Source organism: Pipra filicauda, unplaced genomic scaffold (genome assembly GCF_003945595.2).
Source record: "Pipra filicauda isolate LSUMZ 115617 unplaced genomic scaffold, ASM394559v2 scaffold53_size3534045_pilon, whole genome shotgun sequence".
In the NCBI taxonomy this organism is placed as follows: domain Eukaryota; kingdom Metazoa; phylum Chordata; class Aves; order Passeriformes; family Pipridae; genus Pipra; species Pipra filicauda.
This window is the reverse complement of record NW_024104687.1, coordinates 226,547-246,055: the sequence shown is the minus strand read 5'-3', so window position 1 is coordinate 246,055 and position 19,509 is coordinate 226,547. Positions and strand designations below refer to the sequence as shown.

Here is a 19,509-nt window from a genome sequence, read left to right as displayed (position 1 = left end):
TCTGGATGTGAGGCCAAACCCGTATCTCATTTGCTCCAGAATAACTAAGATCAAAATCTGGCCCACGCTGTTCAGATTAGTACATAAATAACACAAAAGGTTTGCGAGCTCTGTAGCAGATGCATTTTGTACTTGTTGTTTGTACTGGAGAAGTCCCTGGCAACTCCAGGAACATACAGGACTGTGCTGTGCTAGGTGTTGCACCAATACAGAGCAAAAGGATTTGTCTTTCTGGTTTGCCAAAGCAGCTTGGGAATACCTGTGAGCCAATATTCATCTCCCCAGCATGTCTTCCACCAGCAAGGGAGCATCCCTCCGTCCCTCCCTGACACAGGGCACAGCAGGAGGGCAGGCATTAGCAGGGGGCTCTGTTTGGTCCTGCCTTCTCAGAGGCTAAAGGGGCCCTTTTTTAAAGAGTTAGTCTAACTCTGAAGCTCATATTCCCAGATTTTATACCCAGGAGCCAGCCAAATTTTCATCTGGCATAAACCAGATTTCCCAGCCAGGCCGAGGCTGGCAGCTGGGGATTTGGCCAGCTCAGCAACAGTCCCTGAGAGCATCACCTGCAGCAGAACTCAGTGCTGTGGTGACTTCAGCTGCCACTCAGATCTGTGTCACAAGACACATCAAAATACACTGCACACATGGGGCAAACCTGGTAAAATATTTTCATGTTTTCTTGAGTGGGCTGTGACTCAGGTTCCCGTGGAAAACCCTTGTGTACAGTTGTTTCCCTTTACACAGGGAAATGTAGTTCTTCCTCACTGGAAGAAAGGTCATTTCAGTTCCAGCCTGCCAACTTGTTATGGACATCTCACTTAGATGCTGACTAGAGTTTAGGTAAGGAAAAGATCAGAAATGGAAGGTTCTGAAAGGAGCTTTGCATGCACTGAGGAAATTTGTTTGATATCTGGCTGTGTGTTCTGCAGAAGCAATGCACCTGAGGGAGCATGTGTCCCTGAGACAGTGGCAAGCTTTAGCAGCAGTCATGTACAGAGAAATGAAGGAGCCACAGCAACCTTCCCTTGGTAAATCACTTGCTGTACAAATCAGCAGTGGATCAGTATCTCCAGAAGAGGTTCCCCTTAAATGGAAATGGTCCAAGAGATGCATGACTGGTAACAATTCCTGTAGTCCATAGAAGATTTTCTGGGCCATGTTTGCAGCACAGTCTGTACCAGTCAGCAGCACAGAGATAAAGAGATTTAGCCTCAAATAGCCATGGAATTAAAAGGACATACATGTACCTTGGACACCTTAAACTCACCAGTGGCATCTCTGCTGTGCCAATAGCTGAAAGGGCTCTCACTGTGAGGTCACCTGCATGGTACCCCAGCAGTGAATGTAAAGGCTTCTACACCAGTCATGACACAAAGCAGTCTCATTTATCACAGTGTGCAAGTCCTGTTCATTCAAAAATCAAAAAGGTGACTCCTGCCTCCAGTCACTGCATGGCAGCTAAAAGTTTTGCACAGATTTCTGCATTCTTTTCCCAAGCAATGCTCAGTCATTGTCTTTCAATTGTACCTCATCCCTGGGCCAGAAGTGGAAGGGTTTCCAATATTTGACCTGATGGCTCCATTTGGAAGAGCAATCTTATCTTGAATTAATAATTCTGGTGACAGAGGATAGGCAGGAAAAGATAGATATTTTTTGCATCCCCCTAGAAAAGTAAGAACAAGTGACAGAGTGAAACAAGGGTTATTAATGTGTGCACAGCTCTTTCACAATTTACTGGCCTTCATTTGTAAGATAAAATGTAAAACCTGTATTTCTGTATTTTAGAGCATGTGCTCTAATCCTTAATATATAGCCCAAATATGCTACATATACCCACTGAAATGGTTTAGTTGCTACTGGATTTCAGGGGAGTTATTTTTAATTCTGTCATGTATGAATGTTTTGGGTTTTCTCACAAGATTTGCAGAAATATGTTATACTAAGGGAAAGGTCTGGTATAAATCAGAGTTGTTCAGCCAGACATCAGACACATCACAGGAAAAAACAAACACTTCTTTCATTCTCACTTCTGACCCTCCAACATAGTATTGTCCCTACTAACGAGCTGAACATTTTTGCTGATTTGTTATATGTAGCAAATATAGAAGCAATGAAAACCCATCTGTGTAATTTATTCATTGATTTGGACTTGAATCCAAGTGTGTTCTAAGTAGCTCTTGTCTGTGTGCATGTGTGTGAGAGAGAGAATAGTTCATCAGCAATGAAAAAGTCTTAAACTTACCTGCTTGAAATATTTATGAATAATGGAAAATAACCTGAATCTGCTTGTGTGTGACCCAGCAGCCATTTCAGAAATGGTTTAGTGTTGAGTAAGGGCCACTGGTCTCAGCCCTGTATTTGTGGTAAGACTAAAAGATCATTTTTTAGGGAGGTCTCCGGATAATCCTTTCCATTAAAAAAAAAATATCAGGGAAGGTTGCAAATCTGCAATTAAATAAAGCAAGCTCAAACACACTTTATATCTCCTGCTTAATGCTGAAAATATACATTGTGATGGTAGTTTTGTGCATCCTCTCTGATTGCAACTTTCTGTAAAACAACTTTAATTTTGGGACCATCACTCTTTCTACCCTGAGCTCTTCAAAACACTGCTGATCCCAAGTCACCTGTTAAAAACATGTTTTCCTTTAAGCTACTCAATCTGTCTCTTGTTTCAGAGGCAAAGTAACCTATAAAGGAGTTGTTTTTAAACAGTTGGTTTCAGCCTGTTTAAGTTTCTCTTTCACACCTCCAGCCACTGTGGATGTTTGGTTCAGGATCCGAGGGATGTACAAAGCTTCCCACATAAACAGTCCCACCTGTGTGAGCAGGAAAGCAGCTCTTTCCACACTTCACTATGAATGCTGGAGGGAGGTTTATGTGAGCAAAGTTTCTGGACAGGAACTGCAAATGCAGAGCTGCTGACCGGTGCTCCCTGCTCTGCAGAGACCCTCTGGTTCATACTTCCAACAGTCTGATGCCAAACCTTATGTGATCCAAATGAAGAAAGGGAAGAAAAAAGAAAACAAATTTTTTTAAAAAATGGGGGAACAAATTAAACCACGGACGATATATTACACTCAGCAAAAGGAGTAACAGTCTGATTGAACACAGACAGGGTTCTCCCAGAAATCCTGCTTTCCTGATGAGTGGAACTTTAACAAACTGAACAAGTCTGAGGTAAGTCAGACTTTCTCTCCATTCTGCAGATTTTTTTGTTTTTTTTTTTTTTTTTTTTTTTTTTCCCCTGAGTACTGGTGGCAACAGATGAACAGGTCACCGGACTGGGTCCGAGAACTGCAGCCATTTACCTCTCCTTTGCTTGTTGCGCTCCAGTCCGGTGGCATCATTTAACATGCACTTCTCTCCCAACCCCCAGCTGGTGACACCCAATAAACATCGGGAGTGATAGATAAGTCTGCCTGGGTACGGCCAGGGAGAAGGGGGGGCTCATCATTTCAGGGGTAAATGTCCTTTCCCCTTCCTTTTAGCTTCTTCTCCATCCAGGCGGCGTGACCAGGAGCCTGTAAAGCGGAGTGTCAGCCCCTCCGGCCATCCGTCCCGCTTAGCCGGGAGCGAGGGAGCCCCGGGGTCCCGGCCCCGCTTGCACGGGCTGTGAATCCCCGAGCCCGAGCCTCGGCTGCTCCCCTCAGACAGCAATTACGGCGGGAAACATCTGAATCAACACAGCATCATTTACTTACAGAACTGACAGCCCTTCCACTCGAACTGGTTTAAATTAGTCGACGCCACATTCTTTTCCTCCTGTGTGTTTTGTTTTCTCCCTTTTTTTTTCCCTTTAAAGAGGGATATATAATTGCAGTAATTGAACCAGCTGAATGCCGAACAGTCCGGCGGGGGAGAGGGAGAAGCCGCGGGCACGGCCGGAGCGGTGAGCGAGGGAGATGCGCTGCCCGCCGCCCGCGGGAGGCTGCGGGGGCTCCGCAGGCGCGGAGGGCCCCGGCACCCACCGGGACGGGCGGCGGGGCGGTCGTCGTGCGCCTCGGGCCCGCCCCGAGCATCCCCGGGGGAAGCAGGTCCGGAGCAGAGGGCCGGGGGGCCACCGGATCCCGCCGGCCTGGGCAGTGTTCCTTATCCGTGACTCCCTCACGGGAACTCACCTTCTGGACACGTGCAGGTGGAAAAGTGGGGACATTAAAACAAAGTAGAGACATGTATAAAGACAGAGCCCTTCGCTGGCATCAGGAATGATTAAACGGAGCAGCCCGCGAAACCTCCTGAATGAATATTTCATGTGAAATGCTGCGATCGCCCCTAAGGTACAAGAGCCCTCCTTAATTAAACCGGTGTAAATGTTGTCTTTTACTCCTTTTTCATTTAAGTCACGGGTAGGAACGGGGAGATTGCCCGAGTTTTACCCTTATACCCGAAAAAGGAGCATCCCCGTTCCGCGGGAGGGGGGACTTGGCCGTGGCTGCGGGTCCTGCTGCGCTGGGCGCATCCGCGGGGCCGGGCGCGGGGACAGGGACCCTGGGGCGATGCGGGAGCCGACGGCGAAGCTTAGGGGATGGTAGAGGAGGGTAGGGACCAGCTCTGCGCCCGCATCTGCCAGCCCGGAGTTCTGCCGCCCCGTACCTCCATCCTTTCCCCGCGGTCGTCCCAACAAGACTGGGACAAGAGAGGGTTGGCGGCTGGTGTCACACCCCGACTGCTGCCACCCAGTTTAAGGCCACCCCTCGCCTCTCTGACACCCTCGTGTCAGGGTGGAAAAGGAAGCAGAATGGCTTTTCCCGGCAGAGCGGCCCCCAAGACGCGCTTGTGCCCACCGACGGCCGGGGCCGGGGAAGGCCGATTCGGGGGCTGCGCCCCGCGCCCGGCAGCGGCGGGGAGGCTGCTGGGTCCCTGGTAGGTCCCTGCCGGGGCACCCGGGGCTGAGCCTCGGGGAAACTTTGATCTGCAGCTGCAGCGGTTTCCATGGCAATGCGCGGGGTGGCAGCGGGAGGGTGGTCCCCGCCACGTAAGGACACGGCTGCCCACCCCAGGCAGCCCCCCGAGTCCCTTCCTGCCTTCCCAAGGCCAGGATCGGGCACCTGGGAAGGAAAAACACCCACTGGGGAGAGGAAAGAGGCTCTGGCCGTGGGGCCGCCCTGCCCGGTGACGGTGTCGCTCTGGTGGCACCGCTCCCATCGCCCGCCAGGACCCTCCGCTTGGGCGAGCGGGGCTCTTTGGAGGTCGCCTTGACTCGCCAGGGAAAACCGACAGAACAGACCCACCCCAGCCTCTCGGGAGAGGTGGGAAGAGAGAGGATTTCCGACAACCCTTGACTCTCCTAAAGACAAATTGGCGTGAATTTCCCAGTCTGTCCGACACTGAACTCACGACCCTTCCCCTGCTCCTTCTGACAATGTCCCTGCGACGCTTTCGTTCCGTCCCACACCATGACCTTGGTTTCCCTATATACATGACATTTCCTTCCTTCCTTCTTTCCTTCCTTCCTTCCTTCCTTCCTTCCTTCTTTCCTTCCTTCCTTTCTCCCTTCCTCTCTTCCTACTTTCCTTCCTTCTTCTCTCTTTTTTCCTCTCTTTTCCCCTATCTCTTCCCTGCATTTTTTCATTCTTTATTTCTTTTTCTCTTGTTTTTTTTCCTCTCTGTTTCCTAATAGATTTTAGTCAGTGCTTTAGCGTCGATCTGCCTTCCTATTATTTTGCATTCCACGGGAATTAAAATAAAATAACGTTATTCTTATGAAAATACCTTTTCGCGGTTTATTTGAACAGCCGTTACTCTTCCAAATCATATCTTCCTCTTTCCTCCCTTTTCCGTGACTCTGAGCAGAGACATTTGGCAGCCCCCTGGGAAGCAAGTACGGTTCTGGTTTACAAACCGCTGCAAAAAGGAAACGTTCTTACCGGGACGAGAAGGGTGACACAGCAGATAACTCTCTGAAAAAGGTTTTATAATAATATTTGGATCCTAAACATCCCGTCACAGCAAACGTCTCTTCTCGACATACGTATGCGAAATAAAATAGCTGTAATAGTGTGGATTATAAACGAGATCACAGAAGAGTTTATCTGGGAATATCTCACTCTCGCAACCCACAAGAATGCACTTTCTTCCCTGCCTCTGATACCAACTTGCTGATCTAAAGATAAAATAACAGCCGTGGCTGTATTCCCCGGCCTTATGGAGAAAGTCAGGACTTTGAGCTTTCTGTGAACACGGTAAAACCACAAAAAGGTTGTTCAAATACTGATAAAGCTATGAGTGAAACCCCAAAAAACACGGAAATTCAGCAGCTTCTCACTACTCAGGCTGGGATCAGCTGCTGCTTCCAGACGTGCGGGACTTGACAGATGAGTTTCCACATCTTATCTGAATCTATTTGGGGCCAGGTCACCCATATTCATTCAGTCAACACTTTCACTCGGGAACTGAAATAGTTCCGAATTCCTCCGGCTTGTTTGTTGGTTTTTTTAAACCTCTTTTTTTTTTTTTTTTTTTTTTTTTTTTTTTTTTTTTTTTTTTTTTTTTTTTCATTTTTAAATAATTATAAAGTAAAAAAAAAAACAAACAACGTGGTGAACCCGATCATGGCTGCTCTTCTGGGCTGTTCCTTTCCTGCCCGGGAATCGCTGAAACTTTCCAGAGCTCCGTGTGTCAGGCGGGGGAGAGTGGAGCAGGGAAAGAGGAGACCACCTGTTTATCCTCTCCTTTCCAGGTAGAGGACTTTTAAAAAGGTAATCTCGAGCAAGAGTCTGGCTAAGAACATTGTTCTCTAGTGGGGCTGTCGGGGGACTTTCTACCCCCTTCAAGCCGCCAAGGAATGTTTTCAGGCAATTCAGGGGGCAGGAATATCCCCCGTGCCCACTTTATAGCCGGGCTGTAAACGCCTCGCGGAGGTTTGCTCACACTCAAATGGTTAATTAAGAAAACATTAAGGGTCCAGCTTAAACCAACAAAATCCAGGCAGCTCCGAGCCGAGTTCCCACTTGCCACACGAGCTGCGAGCCCCCTCCCCGCCCGGAGCCGCCGTCCCTCCATCCCTCACGAGGCTGCCCGACCTCCGCATCCTTCTGCTATGGGGCTGATGCTTCTCCTCTCATCCCCTTCCACGGGGAATCGCCACTCACAGCCTTGCCCGTTCCTTCTCTCACCCCCGTTCTGGACCAAATGCCGCAGGGACTCAATTCTTTTTGGAACCCCCTCCCCAGAATGTGAAAGAGCCCAGACCCCGGCGGGAGGGTGTCATGGGATCTGTGCGAGAGCAACGGGGAGGGGATGCCGTGGCCTCTGCCCGGCCGGTCCTCGCCACCCCGAGCGGAGGACCAGGGCTTTTCTACCTGTCCGGGATAACGGGATGGGTTTCTCCCTGTTTCCCAGGGATGGAGCAACCATGACCGAGAGGACTGTGTGCCTGAGAGTTCCTTTGCTTCCCCCAGCTCCTGCCTCTGCCTTCTCTCTTATTTAACTGTCCTAGGGGAAAAAATCGGCCAGTTTTCCTGTCTGTCCAGCCTTGGGGAAGGAAGCAGGATTAACGCGGGGTAGGCGACGTGAGGAGCATTGTCAGAAAAGCGTGGAGTTTGTTTTAAGACATCAAAAAGGAAGACAGAAAAGGATGGACACTACCTTCCAATACACTTTAGCTGGCTGGTGACAAAAACTCCGGGCATGCTCTGAATGCGTAATTGGTACCCCCAACTGAAAATTCCCTATCTAATTTGATATTTGGTGCTCAGCAGAAGCTAGCCTTCGTAAATAATATACAAAGTAAGAAACCTAATCCAGCAGGCTAGAATGTTTAATTCATCATTATGCGAGCTAATTGGAAGGTGATTATATGGTAATTGCTCATTAGTGGTGTATATTTATCGCTGTACCTTATGTCAAGGCCATGGGAATTGTGTAGAGTCTGTTCTCTCATTTCAAGGATCAGTTTCAGAAGCAGGAGCAAAGCGGACGAGATCAAGTTCTTCCTGACGTCAGGTCCAGCCGTGGGCGACGGAGAGCGGCACTATAAATGCTCTCCCGGAGCCCCCGCAGCAGCCGGGGCTCCAGCCAGGGCGTGCGGTGGACACGGGGTTCCCGAGGCAGCCGGGGCGAGCGGCCTCACGGTGGGGACAAGGAGGAGAAGGATGAGGAGGAGGCAGATCCCGCCTTCCCCGTTCCGGCCAGGGGAGCCACCTGCGAGGCGCACTGACCCCTTCGCGGGAGCGATGCCCGCAGCACCTCCCGCCCCGCGCCTTGCGGGAGACCCAGAGAACTGGGGCGGCCACGGCCCCCCCATCCCGGCAAGAGGGGTCCGAGGGGGCACCGGGGGGGTTCGCTCACAGCCGGCGGGTCGCCTTCCCTGCAACAGGCGCTAATTGCAAAAGGTCAATTAAAAGAGAACCAGGGAAGGTGATTAATGGTCCTTTCCGTTTCAAGAGTGGGCAACGGGTTGGGATTCCCCGGCTGCGAGTGTCCCACCAGGAGAGAGGCTGGCGAGGAGAGAGGTTACGGCTCGGGGTCAGGAGGTTCTCTAAACTCCCGCTTCCCCCTCGCAGCGGGACCCTTTGGAGAAATAAATCAATGGCCGTATTAGCTCCGAGCAGTTATGAACCGCTGATGTAGACGGGAGCAGGGGCTGGGAGGATCCTGTTCATCAGGGAATCCGGCCAGAGCTGCTCTGCCTGCTTCCTACCGGCTATGAGGAGCCTGGGTGCTAATTAGGGGGGACCGCTAATTTCCGCCGAGCCCTCACAGGTAACAGTGCGATCTATCAGAGGAGGAAGGTAAATAAACAGCGTTTAAACACAACAAAGCGAGGGCTCCGAAGGCCTCTGGCCTCATCACCCCGCTCCAGTTGCACAGAGAGGGGTGCGTGGGTGCGGGTTTGCGCCCGCGTGAGGGGTGCAAATCCCACCGGTGGGAAGTGACCCCGGCTGGGAGCCGCTAGCTTTGTCCGAAAGGAAAGGGTTAAAAGTCCAAGGCCGGCGGGGTCAGATCCTGGACACGGAGCCAGCAGAGCTGCCGAGGGTGGGGATCCGGCCCTCGCGGGGGCGGCACTGGCGGGAGCCCCCGGTGCTCGGGGCCGCTGCTGGGCGGTGACACCCTGAGAAGGGCCGGGGCCGGCGAGGGGCGGGGAGCGGGCTGCGCCGACCTTGGCCGGCAGACAGAGCCCGGTGATGGACGAGGCAAACCACGCGAAACCGGCGGGGCCGATTTGCCCGCGGAGGTGCGCGGGACAGCGCGCTCCGCCCCGCACCGCCCCGCACCGCCCCGCACCCGCGGAGCGCCCCGCGCAGCACTGCCGGGGGGGGCCCTGCTCGGCCTCCAGCCCCCTGCGCAGCACGGGGGTGCAGCGGCCCAAATCCCGGCCTCCGGAGGGACAGCCGGCCTCCGGCAGCCGTGCCCCGGCTTTCCTTCGAAAGAGCAGTAAAAATCCACCGGAGTCTGCAATTCGCCACCCGAATTCCACTTCCCCCTCCCCCACTCCTCTCAGTTATTTAATATAAAATGTATTTTTAAACACCCGCTCGGATAGCATCTCGCCAATATTTATATTTCCACGTTGCCTGGCATCCACTGTCCCACATTAGACTCTGCCTCTCTCTCCCTCTCTCTAATCCTGCCACTTTAAATAGATGAATTAATAAAGCAAATGAGGGTCTAATAAGCTGACTGTCCTGCCTATTGAGGCAGGGGGAGAGAGACTAGAAAGTGCGCCAAATTTGTTTGCAGTGGATCAAGGCTAGCCGCCTTTGCTTCACTTTCTTTATCTTAATTCCGACTTGAAAAGATATAATTATCTAGTTTGAACAGAGCTGCTATCAAATCCTTCTCTAGGCAAGGCAGGGGAGAGCTGGAGTGGATTGCAGTGTTCTGAGCCGCTTGGTGCAGCCGGAGATAGGGAGTAATGAAGTTGTGGAGTCCTGAGATACAAAGGGCATTAACCTCATTAGCATGAAACCTTTTCTTCTAACCATTGTGGGACCCTTTCAGACTCCTAATCCCCCCTATTTTCAAAGCTGGGTTTGTAATAAAGCTTTTAGGGTTTTTTTTCAAAGCTAATGGCATTCTCTGAAGATTTTATTGCTGTTACGCTACATAGGACGCTTAATTTTTTTCCCTCTCTCCCTCTCTTCCCTCACGGTTAAAAAAAGAAAAAAAAAAAAAAAGAAAAAGAAAAAGGGTGGAGGGAGAAGTATATGGTTCCTGCCGAAATAAGGCTTTTATCAAGATGGGAAACAATTTCTAGAAAGGCCCAAGACTGCTGTTCGACCGCAATCCTTTTACTGTTTGCCCATTTGCCCGGGTTTGAAGTGGAGCGCAAGCCAGCTTGGGTGAGTTCAGGGGAAATGTGCATCCTGTTGGTTTCCAGATCTGCATCATCAGCTGTTCGAGGAGGGGAGAGATGCAACGAGAAGTTTACCTTGGGAATAGCTCTACTAAATAATTAGCCTAGGTTTAAATGGAAGGGACTGCATTGCGACATGCGTCCTAACCCTGACTGGGCCTCTCTCGTATTTGTAGCACTAGTGAATGGAAAGTCACCGGGACTGTATAAGAACCGATGCTAAAAAAAAATAAGATCGGATTTAAAAAAAAAAAATTAAATTTACATAGTACCCGATAGAGCCAACACGTGCACAGAATGTCTAATCTTAACTTTCCAAGGCAGTATGTTTAACAAAGCTCGTATTTTTGCGATGCATTGTAACTTCGCCTTATCACAGTGTAAAGGGTAGTCAGATTGTCCTAAATTATGTCCAACTAGCCCCCCTGGATCCACGGATTAAGAGATTAAAGGAGACCACTGGGCAATGCCTCCTCTTTCCCCTTCATATTCCTGGTATGATAATTGCCTAAACTGATTTGCACTTTCACAAAAGCTTGCAGGATTCTTTGTAGCTCGAACAGAGCAGACGAGGTTTCTCTATCAATGGAAATAAAACTGATTAATGCAGTCTATCAGGCTAAAGAGCAAATGAAGCATGAAAAAACAACTGTGTACCCCCAGAAAACCAGCTAGTTTCCTCAAGGACCCAGAGCAACTTTTTTTTTTCTTTCCCCCACGTCTTTAATGTCAGAGTTTTACTCTGTGCCCAGGATCGCTCCCTGAGAGCGGCGGGGAGAACAGCAGCTGGGGCACAGCCCCTGCTCACAGGACCTGTTCCTCACCGCAGCGACCTGGCCAGGGGATGATAAACACGGGGGGGGGCGGAATAAAAAACACCCTGTCGCTATTAAAACACATATTTTTGCAAAGGAAAGCCCCTCTGAGCGGAGCGCGGCTGCTGCGGACCGGTTTCACCGTTACGAGCCGGTTCACACTTCGGATTCTAACCAGGGAAGGGTTTTTCGCTGGGGGTGTTCTTTTCGTTTGTTTTTGTTGGGGTTTTTTTTTCAGGTATTTATTTACATCAAGCGGGACTCCGCGGCGTATTTTTAGAGGTCTATTTACCAGCCGGCGAATACATTAAGAAAATGCGCCTATGGCCGCAGGAATGCGCGGCGCGGCCGCGGGAGCGCAGGCTCCGACCGCAGGGGTTCAGCAGCGAAAAACAAGGCGGTGTGGGGGGAAAATACTGATTCCTGAGAAATTTGGGGGTGAAGCGGAAAAGATATTGCTTAAAAATTTAGGGCATATTGATAAATCTTTATTGACAAAATATTGACAATGACATACTTCTTGGAAGTATATAGTGTGTTAGAATTCTAACAAATTAAACACGAAACACAAAAATATTTACATTCTGGTATAGGAGACATGAAGGAAACATTTGTAACTTTTTCTTAGTAGCTCTATGATTTCGGAATATTATAAGGTCAGTGCTTGAAAATTGCCCCAATGAAAATGGCCATTAGAAAAAAAAAAATCAATCTGCGATTTTAAGTCCCTTTTCTCTGGATCCTCCCAGCCTAGAAGGTGTCCTCACCGCCAAAACTGGTCGCTGGGTTTGCGCTTTATTAATCTTAAAAAATAATCGTCATCCGGTTTTGCAATGGGGATACGATGGGGGGTGGAGGGGGGCTAATTTAATTTGAATTTTTTTTTTTGCAGCAAAAGTTATGACCAACCCCCACCCCCCCCCCCTCCCCGCCTTTCCCTCCCGTCCCTCCCCTCCCCACCGTGTTTGTCCATCCGGAAGGAACACTATGCCTTGTTACTGCTACTTCATTTAGCTTTCACAAACACTTTGACGCCAGAAGTTATCATAAAATGGTTACAGACTGCACATTTCTCGTAAAATAAAATTAAAAAGCACACGGAACCGGTCTTAAAGGGAAAAAAAATTACAATTAATTTCTGTCTTTAGGAACTGGAGTAATGTTTTCGCTTTTTTTTTTTTTTTTTTTTTTTTTTCTTTTTTTGCCCAGACGGCTTTACACATGCAATTCAAGTTTCTGAAACAGGTGTGGGGTTTGGCTGCTTATGGAAATTTCTCTTTCAAAGACGGAAAAAACTGTGAAGTGCAAAATGTCCAGTAAGGTGGTAATTTTTCTGATTTGGATGGGGGGGGCGGCTTCTCTTTTTTTTTTTTTTAAAACATTTTTTTCTATATATTTTTAAATTTTTTTGACGTTATGCTTTTAAAAGTGGACTGCGATAAACGGAATACCTGTCAATCACTTCGTCCCGCTGTTTTGGCTCTGATTGACAGATCCCCCTTGCCAGAGCGGTGCCGGCAGTGTCACAGTTCGGACCCCTCGCTGTCTGCCCCTCGCTCGCTCCCAGCTCCCTCCCAGACGGGAATCGTGTTTTGATGAAGATCTCCGTGTCCTTCCCCGCACCGCCACGCCGGGGGGGGTGAGCCTTTAACACTTTCGGTTAGTGGGGTGCTTGGCTTTGAAAAGTCCCAAAGAGCCAGTTCTTAATCGTCCGACGTGACGTCGATTTCCTCTGGACTGGCCTGTTTGGTGGCGATTCTCCACCGGTTGATGTGATGAGTCCCTTTTTTCTTCTGTTGTGAGTCTGAACCTTCCTCTTCCAACTTTTGCCGCTTGAACTTTGTCCGTCTGTTCTGAAACCATACTTTTACCTGAGGGAGGAAAGGCACCGGGCGTTAGTCCGATGCCTGCTGCGCTGGCCCTGGCGCGGGGCTCCGGGTGCCCCCGGGCCGTGCCCTGCCCGGGCCGTGCCCTGCCCGCACCGCGCTCTGCCCGCACCGCGTCCTCACCGCTCCGTGCCCTGCTCTCACCGCTGCCCAGCCTGGAGCGGGCCGAGCAGAGACGAGGCCCGCCTGCCTCCTAACCCCCTCGGGAAAGGCCCGGACAGGCTGTCCCACGCCCGCCGGCCGCTCCAGAGCACCCACGTGTGCAGGACCGGGCAGCACGGCCGGGGGATGCACCGGGCGCGCACCGGGCGCGGAGCTCCCGCGTACGAGCGGCCCCGAGCAATGCCCCGGTGCCCCACGCGGGGAGAACACGGCGTGGCCGTGGGCTGTCACCGCCACGGGCCCGCTCCCGTTCCCCGCGCTCGGCGAGCTGTGCCGCGGCCCAGGGGCTGCGGGGCGGGAGGCAGGGCCGGCTGCGGGGCGCTCACCTGCCCGCACGGCCCGGCCCGGCCCGGCGGGTCAAAGCAGACCGAGGGCCTCATCCATTCCAGGATGGGGCTGAGGGCCGGCCGTACGAGATCTTTTCCTCTTGGAAAAGCGCATAAAATGTAAGAAAATAGCCCCGAGTAGAAAAACGTCCGTCGCTCCCCGCAACATCTCCCCGGGACACGCCGTCCAGGAGCGATCGTAGCGCCGCGAAACCTGTAAGTGCCATCGCAAATATCCCTCTCATTTTGTTCAGCGCGAGTACATCTGACTGAACCATCCGGCAGCTGACTTCAGTGCTTTAATTACAGATAGTATTGATCTCTGAGCTATCTCCAGAGCTGGCCACACTCCATGTAGCGTCCAAAGGTAAACACTTTTTTTTTAAAGCAGTTTAAACTCTGGTTCTATCTGAAAGTGCCTGATAAAGGCCTCAGCAAGGGGGGGGTGAAGAGAACTGGAGCATTTTAATAAGCTGGTTTAACCCGCTTCGCTGCCTCTTCAGAACAGAGACCTGACTGGCCGGACACACATCTCTGCTGCATTTTCATATTCTCCAAAAGTCCCCCATTAAAAAGCTGAGCGGGGAACAAGGGGTGAGTTTAATTTGCTTTTAGTTTGCTAATTGAAGGGGAGGACGGTTCATTTCTGCGCGCTGATCTCCCAAAAGGGAGCTCATTTGTAGGGGACTGGGGGTTTGACATCCGGACAAAAGACCCCAACCAGCTTCGGAATCAAGCAGCACAAAGACCACCTTAAATACAGCTTTCCAGTAGAAATAAGCCTGTGACCGGTCCCTTGTTCGGGGAACCTCATAAAAGTGGCGATCCCTTTTTATTGTTTTGTTAGGGAGACATTTTAAAACAAAAGCTCCAACCTCTTTATTGCTTCCCCCACGAAAAGGAGTTAAGAAAAAAAAAAAGTGTTACAACTTAATCCGCCCAGAGAACGCTGTGTTTACTGGGAACTTTGAACTAGGCTGCGGCTGGGTATTTTGGCTTTTTTTTTTTTTTTTTTTTTTTTTCCACATACTGTAGCAGAGACAATCCCCATCTGGAATCCTGTCTCCGCGAGTCTCCTGGAAGGGCACAAAACAAAAGCCCGACACAACAACAACAACAACAACAACCACCACCAACCCTCCAAACTCCAGCTTTTCTTCCGGCGGGGAGAAAACCGCGTGAAAAACGCCCTCACAGCGGGCCCGCCGTCCGTGGGTCCCCCGCCGTCGGGGGGAGCCCGTGCCCGCCCCCGCCGCAGCCCTTGGCCGGTTCCGCGCTGCCCCAGAGCGCCCGACCTCGGTACCTGCGAGACCCTCGCCCCGGGACGACCGGAGCGGGAACCTCGCTGATCGTCCCGCCAGATACACGACACAAACAGGCTCCGGTGCGGCTCTGGCCCGCAGCCAGTCGGCGGGAGGGGGGAAGGAGGGCGGGGGAGGGGGGGATTCCTCGTTAATAATTTCTCTGCTTTTATTTTTCATCTTTCTGTCCTCCTGAACCGGCTCCTCACATCCCCTCTGCCTGACGCGGGGCTAGAAACGAGTGGAAAATCATCCAAGAAACTGTGTTTCTGCCGTAGGGTCCAAAGAGGGGGGTTCTTCCCCCTCCCCCCCATTTGTTTTGGTGGCTTTTCCCCCCAATATCAAACTACTTCTTGAGGGTCGGAGCAGCCCCGCAGCAAAACGGCCGGACCCGCAGACCGCGGACCTCGCCACTCCCTCCCCGCTCGGGCCCGGGCTCCCATCGGGGCTGCCCGGGGGACCCCAAATCCTGCTCCAGCGCTGCGGCTTCCCACGGCCGGCCGAGGCACCGCGACCCTCGGCACAAGCGGTGGAATCACGAACGGGAAAGGATTTTACAACACCCAGGCGAGGGGGGACCCCTCTCTCCGCTCCACCGGCTGGGGACCGAAGGCCTAAACACCCCTAGAATTTGCCCGTATTTTTTGCTCGAATCTCGGCCCTGCCGGGTGGGTTTTCCAAAGGAGATGCCGGTACTTTCACTTTCCCAACTGTCCGTTCCATGTTTCCCCCTTACCTGAGTTTCTGTGAGGCTGAGGCTGTGTGCCAGCTGTTTTCTCTCCGCTCCTACTACATAATGGTTCTTCTCAAAGGCATGTTCCAGTCTCAGTAATTGGGATGGGGAGAAAGCTGTACGGATCCGTTTGGGTTTCCTGGCCAGTGCATTGTGCAATAGGAAGCTCTCCGGGCTGGTTTCATTCCCTGGGCAACAGGGTAAAACAGAGATTAGCAAAACACCTTTCCCAAATGCACTCGACAGGACTTTCTAGCACAAGAAATTTTTTTTCTCCCACCGTTATCCGCAGGAGAAATCCGACTATGGTTTCTTTTTTATTTTTCAACCCTTTTTTGGTATTGAATTTTCTTTTGATAAATAAGTGGAGGGGAATGATAAATGAGCGGGGGAAGGAGAGGACTGGGAGAAATTAAAATTCTAAAACCCAACCTGGGGAGGACTACAGAAAAAAAAAAAATAAAAAAATAAAAGAAAAGAAAAAAATGGAAAGAATTGGCCAGAGCCCGGCTGCGGTGTCTGCGGCTTCATCCCGTGGCTGCCCCCCCTTCCCCTCGACCACCGGCAGCCTCACATCTTTCCGTATTTGTTTGTTGTTCTCATCTTCCCGCCGCGGTCAGCTGGGGAGCGGCGCTCGGGACGCCCTGGCCGAGCCCCCCGAGACGCCTTGGCCGCCCACCGGCCTCCGGGAGCCGCCCGCCCGCTCCCCCGGCCTGTCTGCGCTTCCCTCCCCCAAAACTTCGGCCGGGGCCTTTCTCCCTCTGCTTCCCTCCGTCCTGCCGGTGTGTTGCCCAGAGCGGGGCTCCCACCGCCGCCGTTCCCGGCCCACTGCCCACTCCACGGTGCCTCGGCGGCGACGGGAACCGGCGTGGAAATAAAGAGCCAAACTTCGGAGAGGCCACAGAGCGGCCATCCCATCTCATCTTATCCCATCCCATCCCTGCCGGCCCGCATCGGAGCGGGGGAAGGAGCGGGGGGTGGGTTAGTTGGGGCTTTTCGGTGGGCATCTCCCTCCAGGGTGTCCCTGTGCCGCTCCTCCGGGTCGGCCCTTCCAAGGTGGGAAAGGCACCGAAGGGCTCTCGCTGTAAGTGCATTAAAAATCGTTGGAGAAGGAGGGTGTGTTTGAAATCAGACTGTGGTTCAACACCAGGACATTTCCGCCTTTCATCTAGACCTCGTTACCAATCGCCTGGTGGCTGCGACAAATAATTTGGTGAGCGAAACCTGTAATTTTATTCTCAGAGGGTAATAATCCATTTTGCCTCAGACCGCCTGGGTTCAGAGAGAGTGGCTCCTTTTCCAACCCGGCTGCAGCGGCCCGGCTGCAGAAGGCCGGGGAAAATGCAACATGCAGGTGGTTTGTTTTCGTTCCGAAATAATAAATAAAAATACAAAGAAAATAAAAAAAAGCAGATAGATCCCTCCGAGTGGAGGTTGATTTTTTTGTTTGTTTGTTGTTTGGTTTGTCTATAACGAAAGAGGCAGGAGCTGGATCCATTACGGGAGAAATCAGCTCACCCTTCGGGGAAGACGCTGCTGGTTATAAAGGGTTAAACAAGGGGGATTTTATTGATTGTCCGCCATTGGATTCGGTTATTTCCCTTCAGCCGGGTATTAATCGCCGTGCATTTGGAGCCCCTCGCTGCCCACACGGTCGGGATCGCCCTCCCTGCGCCTTCCCCGGCTATCCTCCGCAGCCCCATCTCCCCGTGCTGCTCCGGTGCTGGGATTATTTCCCCCCTCACATTCCCCTTCTTCTTTCTCTGAGATTCGCTTCATTTCTCCCCCTCCAACAAGGGCAGCGGTCGGACTTGGGGCCGTGGCGGGGGCTTCCTGCGGCCCCGCAGCTCGGCCCCGCAGCCCGGTGGACACCGCCGCCTTCCCGGGGGAACCTCAGCCTCAGCACCTCTCCATTCCCCGCTCTGCGGGGCCGCTTCCTTCTGTAGCTTTTAACACACCGGAACAAAAAATATCCACCTTTTCCCCTGCTTTTAATGGGGGCAGAAAGCTGACGAAGTCCCAGCCGGCCTTGCCTTCCCGTTTGCCCCCCTCTTCACGAGAAACCAAAACAAACCGGCAAAAAGCAGCAAAACAAAACGAAGCCCAAGCCCCTCGTCTCTGACAGCTCATCAAGTTTGGCGGAGGGGGAGACAGGGACAAAAGACCCCGGGCCCGGTCGAGCCGAGCCCGCGGCTCCGGGCAAGGGCCGCCCGCCCACCGCAGTCCCCCAAAATCCGCACGGCGGGGCCGGCCGGGAGCTCCGGGAGGGTGGATCGCAGGGAGAGTGGATCGGAGGGAGAAGAAAAGTTGCACGTACCTTGAAACCTGTGGCCCAGATACCGGTACCGGTGTATTAGCCACGGGTAGAAGGTGGAGGGGTCCCTTTGCTGCGAGGCGAAGAGCGGGTGCGTGGAGTGCGAAGCAGGCAGCGGGTGGGCGGCCAGGGCGTGAGGAGGGGGCACGGGATGGACCGGCACGGCCGGGTTAGGCGGGTGGGAGACGGCCTCTGCAAAGACCAAGTCCGGGTTGGAGTAGACCCCCCTGCCAGTGGAGTGGAAGCCGTTGAGAAAAGGGTTCATCGGGCTGGAATTGGCATAGCTGAGCGCCGCCGGCCGGATAGGATCCTCGGAGCGAGACGCGGGCAAGGGGCTGTCTTTGGCCACCAGCGACTCGATGGTGAAACACCGCTTGGGTGTGGGCTGAAACATGCTGCCGCGACGAGAATCCCCGACCCAATCTCTGCCCGTCTCTCTCTGGTGCGCGGGAGACGATCCGGGGAAGTTTGCAGCAGGGAGTGACTTGAGGAGGGATAGATACACACATAAATAGACAGGGGCTGGAGGAAAAGGAGGCAGCGGCAGCCAGCGGTACCCAAAAGGGAGACACACACGCACCACGCACACACACACAAAAAAAGTTGCTGGGAGAAGTTTCCCTCCTGCAAGGAAAAGGCGGTCGTCCCCCCCTCCCCCCCTAAGTCCAAAGACAATCCATGGATGTGATCGGCCCCTTCACAAGTTGTGCAAACGATTTGTTAGTTCATGAGCCTAATTAGTGCTGGGATCACATAAACAGCTTCCTCTGAAGCCTGGTAAATGGCTTGATGATTGGTCGCTATTACTCGCCTTGAGGTTGAAGGGGGAGACTCTTTAAAGTGCGTCAGAGGGGAGGCGAGCGCCGGGCAGCGCCATCGGAAGGGATGGAGCCGCGGATCGGAGTGCGGCGGGAGCGCGCCCGCCACGCGGGGGGAGCGCGGCGCCCCGCGCAGCCGCCCCCGCCCCGCCGCCATCCCCGCCCCGCTCCGCTCCGCGCCCCTCCGCCGCCGCGCTGCCCTCCCTCCCTCCCCTGCCGCCGCTCCGAGACCAAGGTAGGCGGACGGGGGTCGGGGGGGGGGGGCTCAGCGGGCAGGGGGTGCAGGGCGCCGCATCTCCTAGAGGGGGCTCGGGGGGGTTTGGGCTCCTCGGCCAGCGTGACGCCCCTCTCCCTGCCGCCTCTCGGGGGCTCTCGGCCCGGCGAGGTTACCTTGATCCGCCCCGGGGTGTCAGGGAGAGATGCCCCGCTTGGGAAAGATTTCGTCCCGGTGAGAAAACGGGTCGTCCTCCTCCTCCTCCGAACTTATTTCCTCCCCCCGGGCTGCCCCGCGCTGCCCGCCCCGCGCGGCGCGGAGCACAAAGCGCAGGGCGGCTGCATCGCGCAGGGCTGGGACACGCCGGGCGCTCGCAGACGGGACAGGGGATCACGTCTCCGGTTCCAGCCTTGTCCGTATTTTCGCGTTTACCTTTGGGTCCGGAGATGATTTTAGGGCTGAGTTCTCCTCCTCTCATTGGCTGGGGCTGCAGAATAATTATGATCACATCCTAATACTCTTGGCTGGTGCTTACTGTTTATTGGTAGTTAAGGATCTATTATCTATTCATCAGCCTCCCATTTTTGCCAATTACATTCTTCTAAAGTGAAGTACCAGCAGGTATTTTGCACATTTACAA

General features: G+C 52.8%; 1 protein-coding gene across 1 annotated transcript; it reads right to left on the bottom strand.

Annotated features, from left to right (window-relative positions):
* Positions 1–12,107: 12,107 nt before the first annotated feature.
* Positions 12,108–19,247, bottom strand: EMX2 (empty spiracles homeobox 2). Its single transcript, XM_027731330.2, has 4 exons — positions 19,046–19,247; positions 17,841–18,321; positions 15,527–15,711; positions 12,108–12,986 (listed from the first exon to the last, which is right to left on the bottom strand). The coding sequence occupies exons 2-4, from the start codon at positions 18,229–18,231 to the stop codon at positions 12,819–12,821; spliced, it is 744 nt and encodes a 247-aa protein (XP_027587131.1). The 5' UTR covers positions 18,232–18,321; positions 19,046–19,247; the 3' UTR covers positions 12,108–12,818.
* Positions 19,248–19,509: the final 262 nt, after the last annotated feature.

Coding starts and splice junctions, on each gene's coding strand:
- EMX2 (XM_027731330.2), bottom strand. CDS start 18,231: ATGTTTCAGCCCACACCCAAGCGGTGTTTCACCATCGAGTCGCTGGTG. Junction 15,712..17,840: donor TCTGGGCCACAGGTTTCAAG/GTACGTGCAACT, acceptor CCTGTTGCCCAG/GGAATGAAACCAGCCCGGAG. Junction 12,987..15,526: donor TCAGCCTCACAGAAACTCAG/GTAAGGGGGAAA, acceptor TTCCTCCCTCAG/GTAAAAGTATGGTTTCAGAA.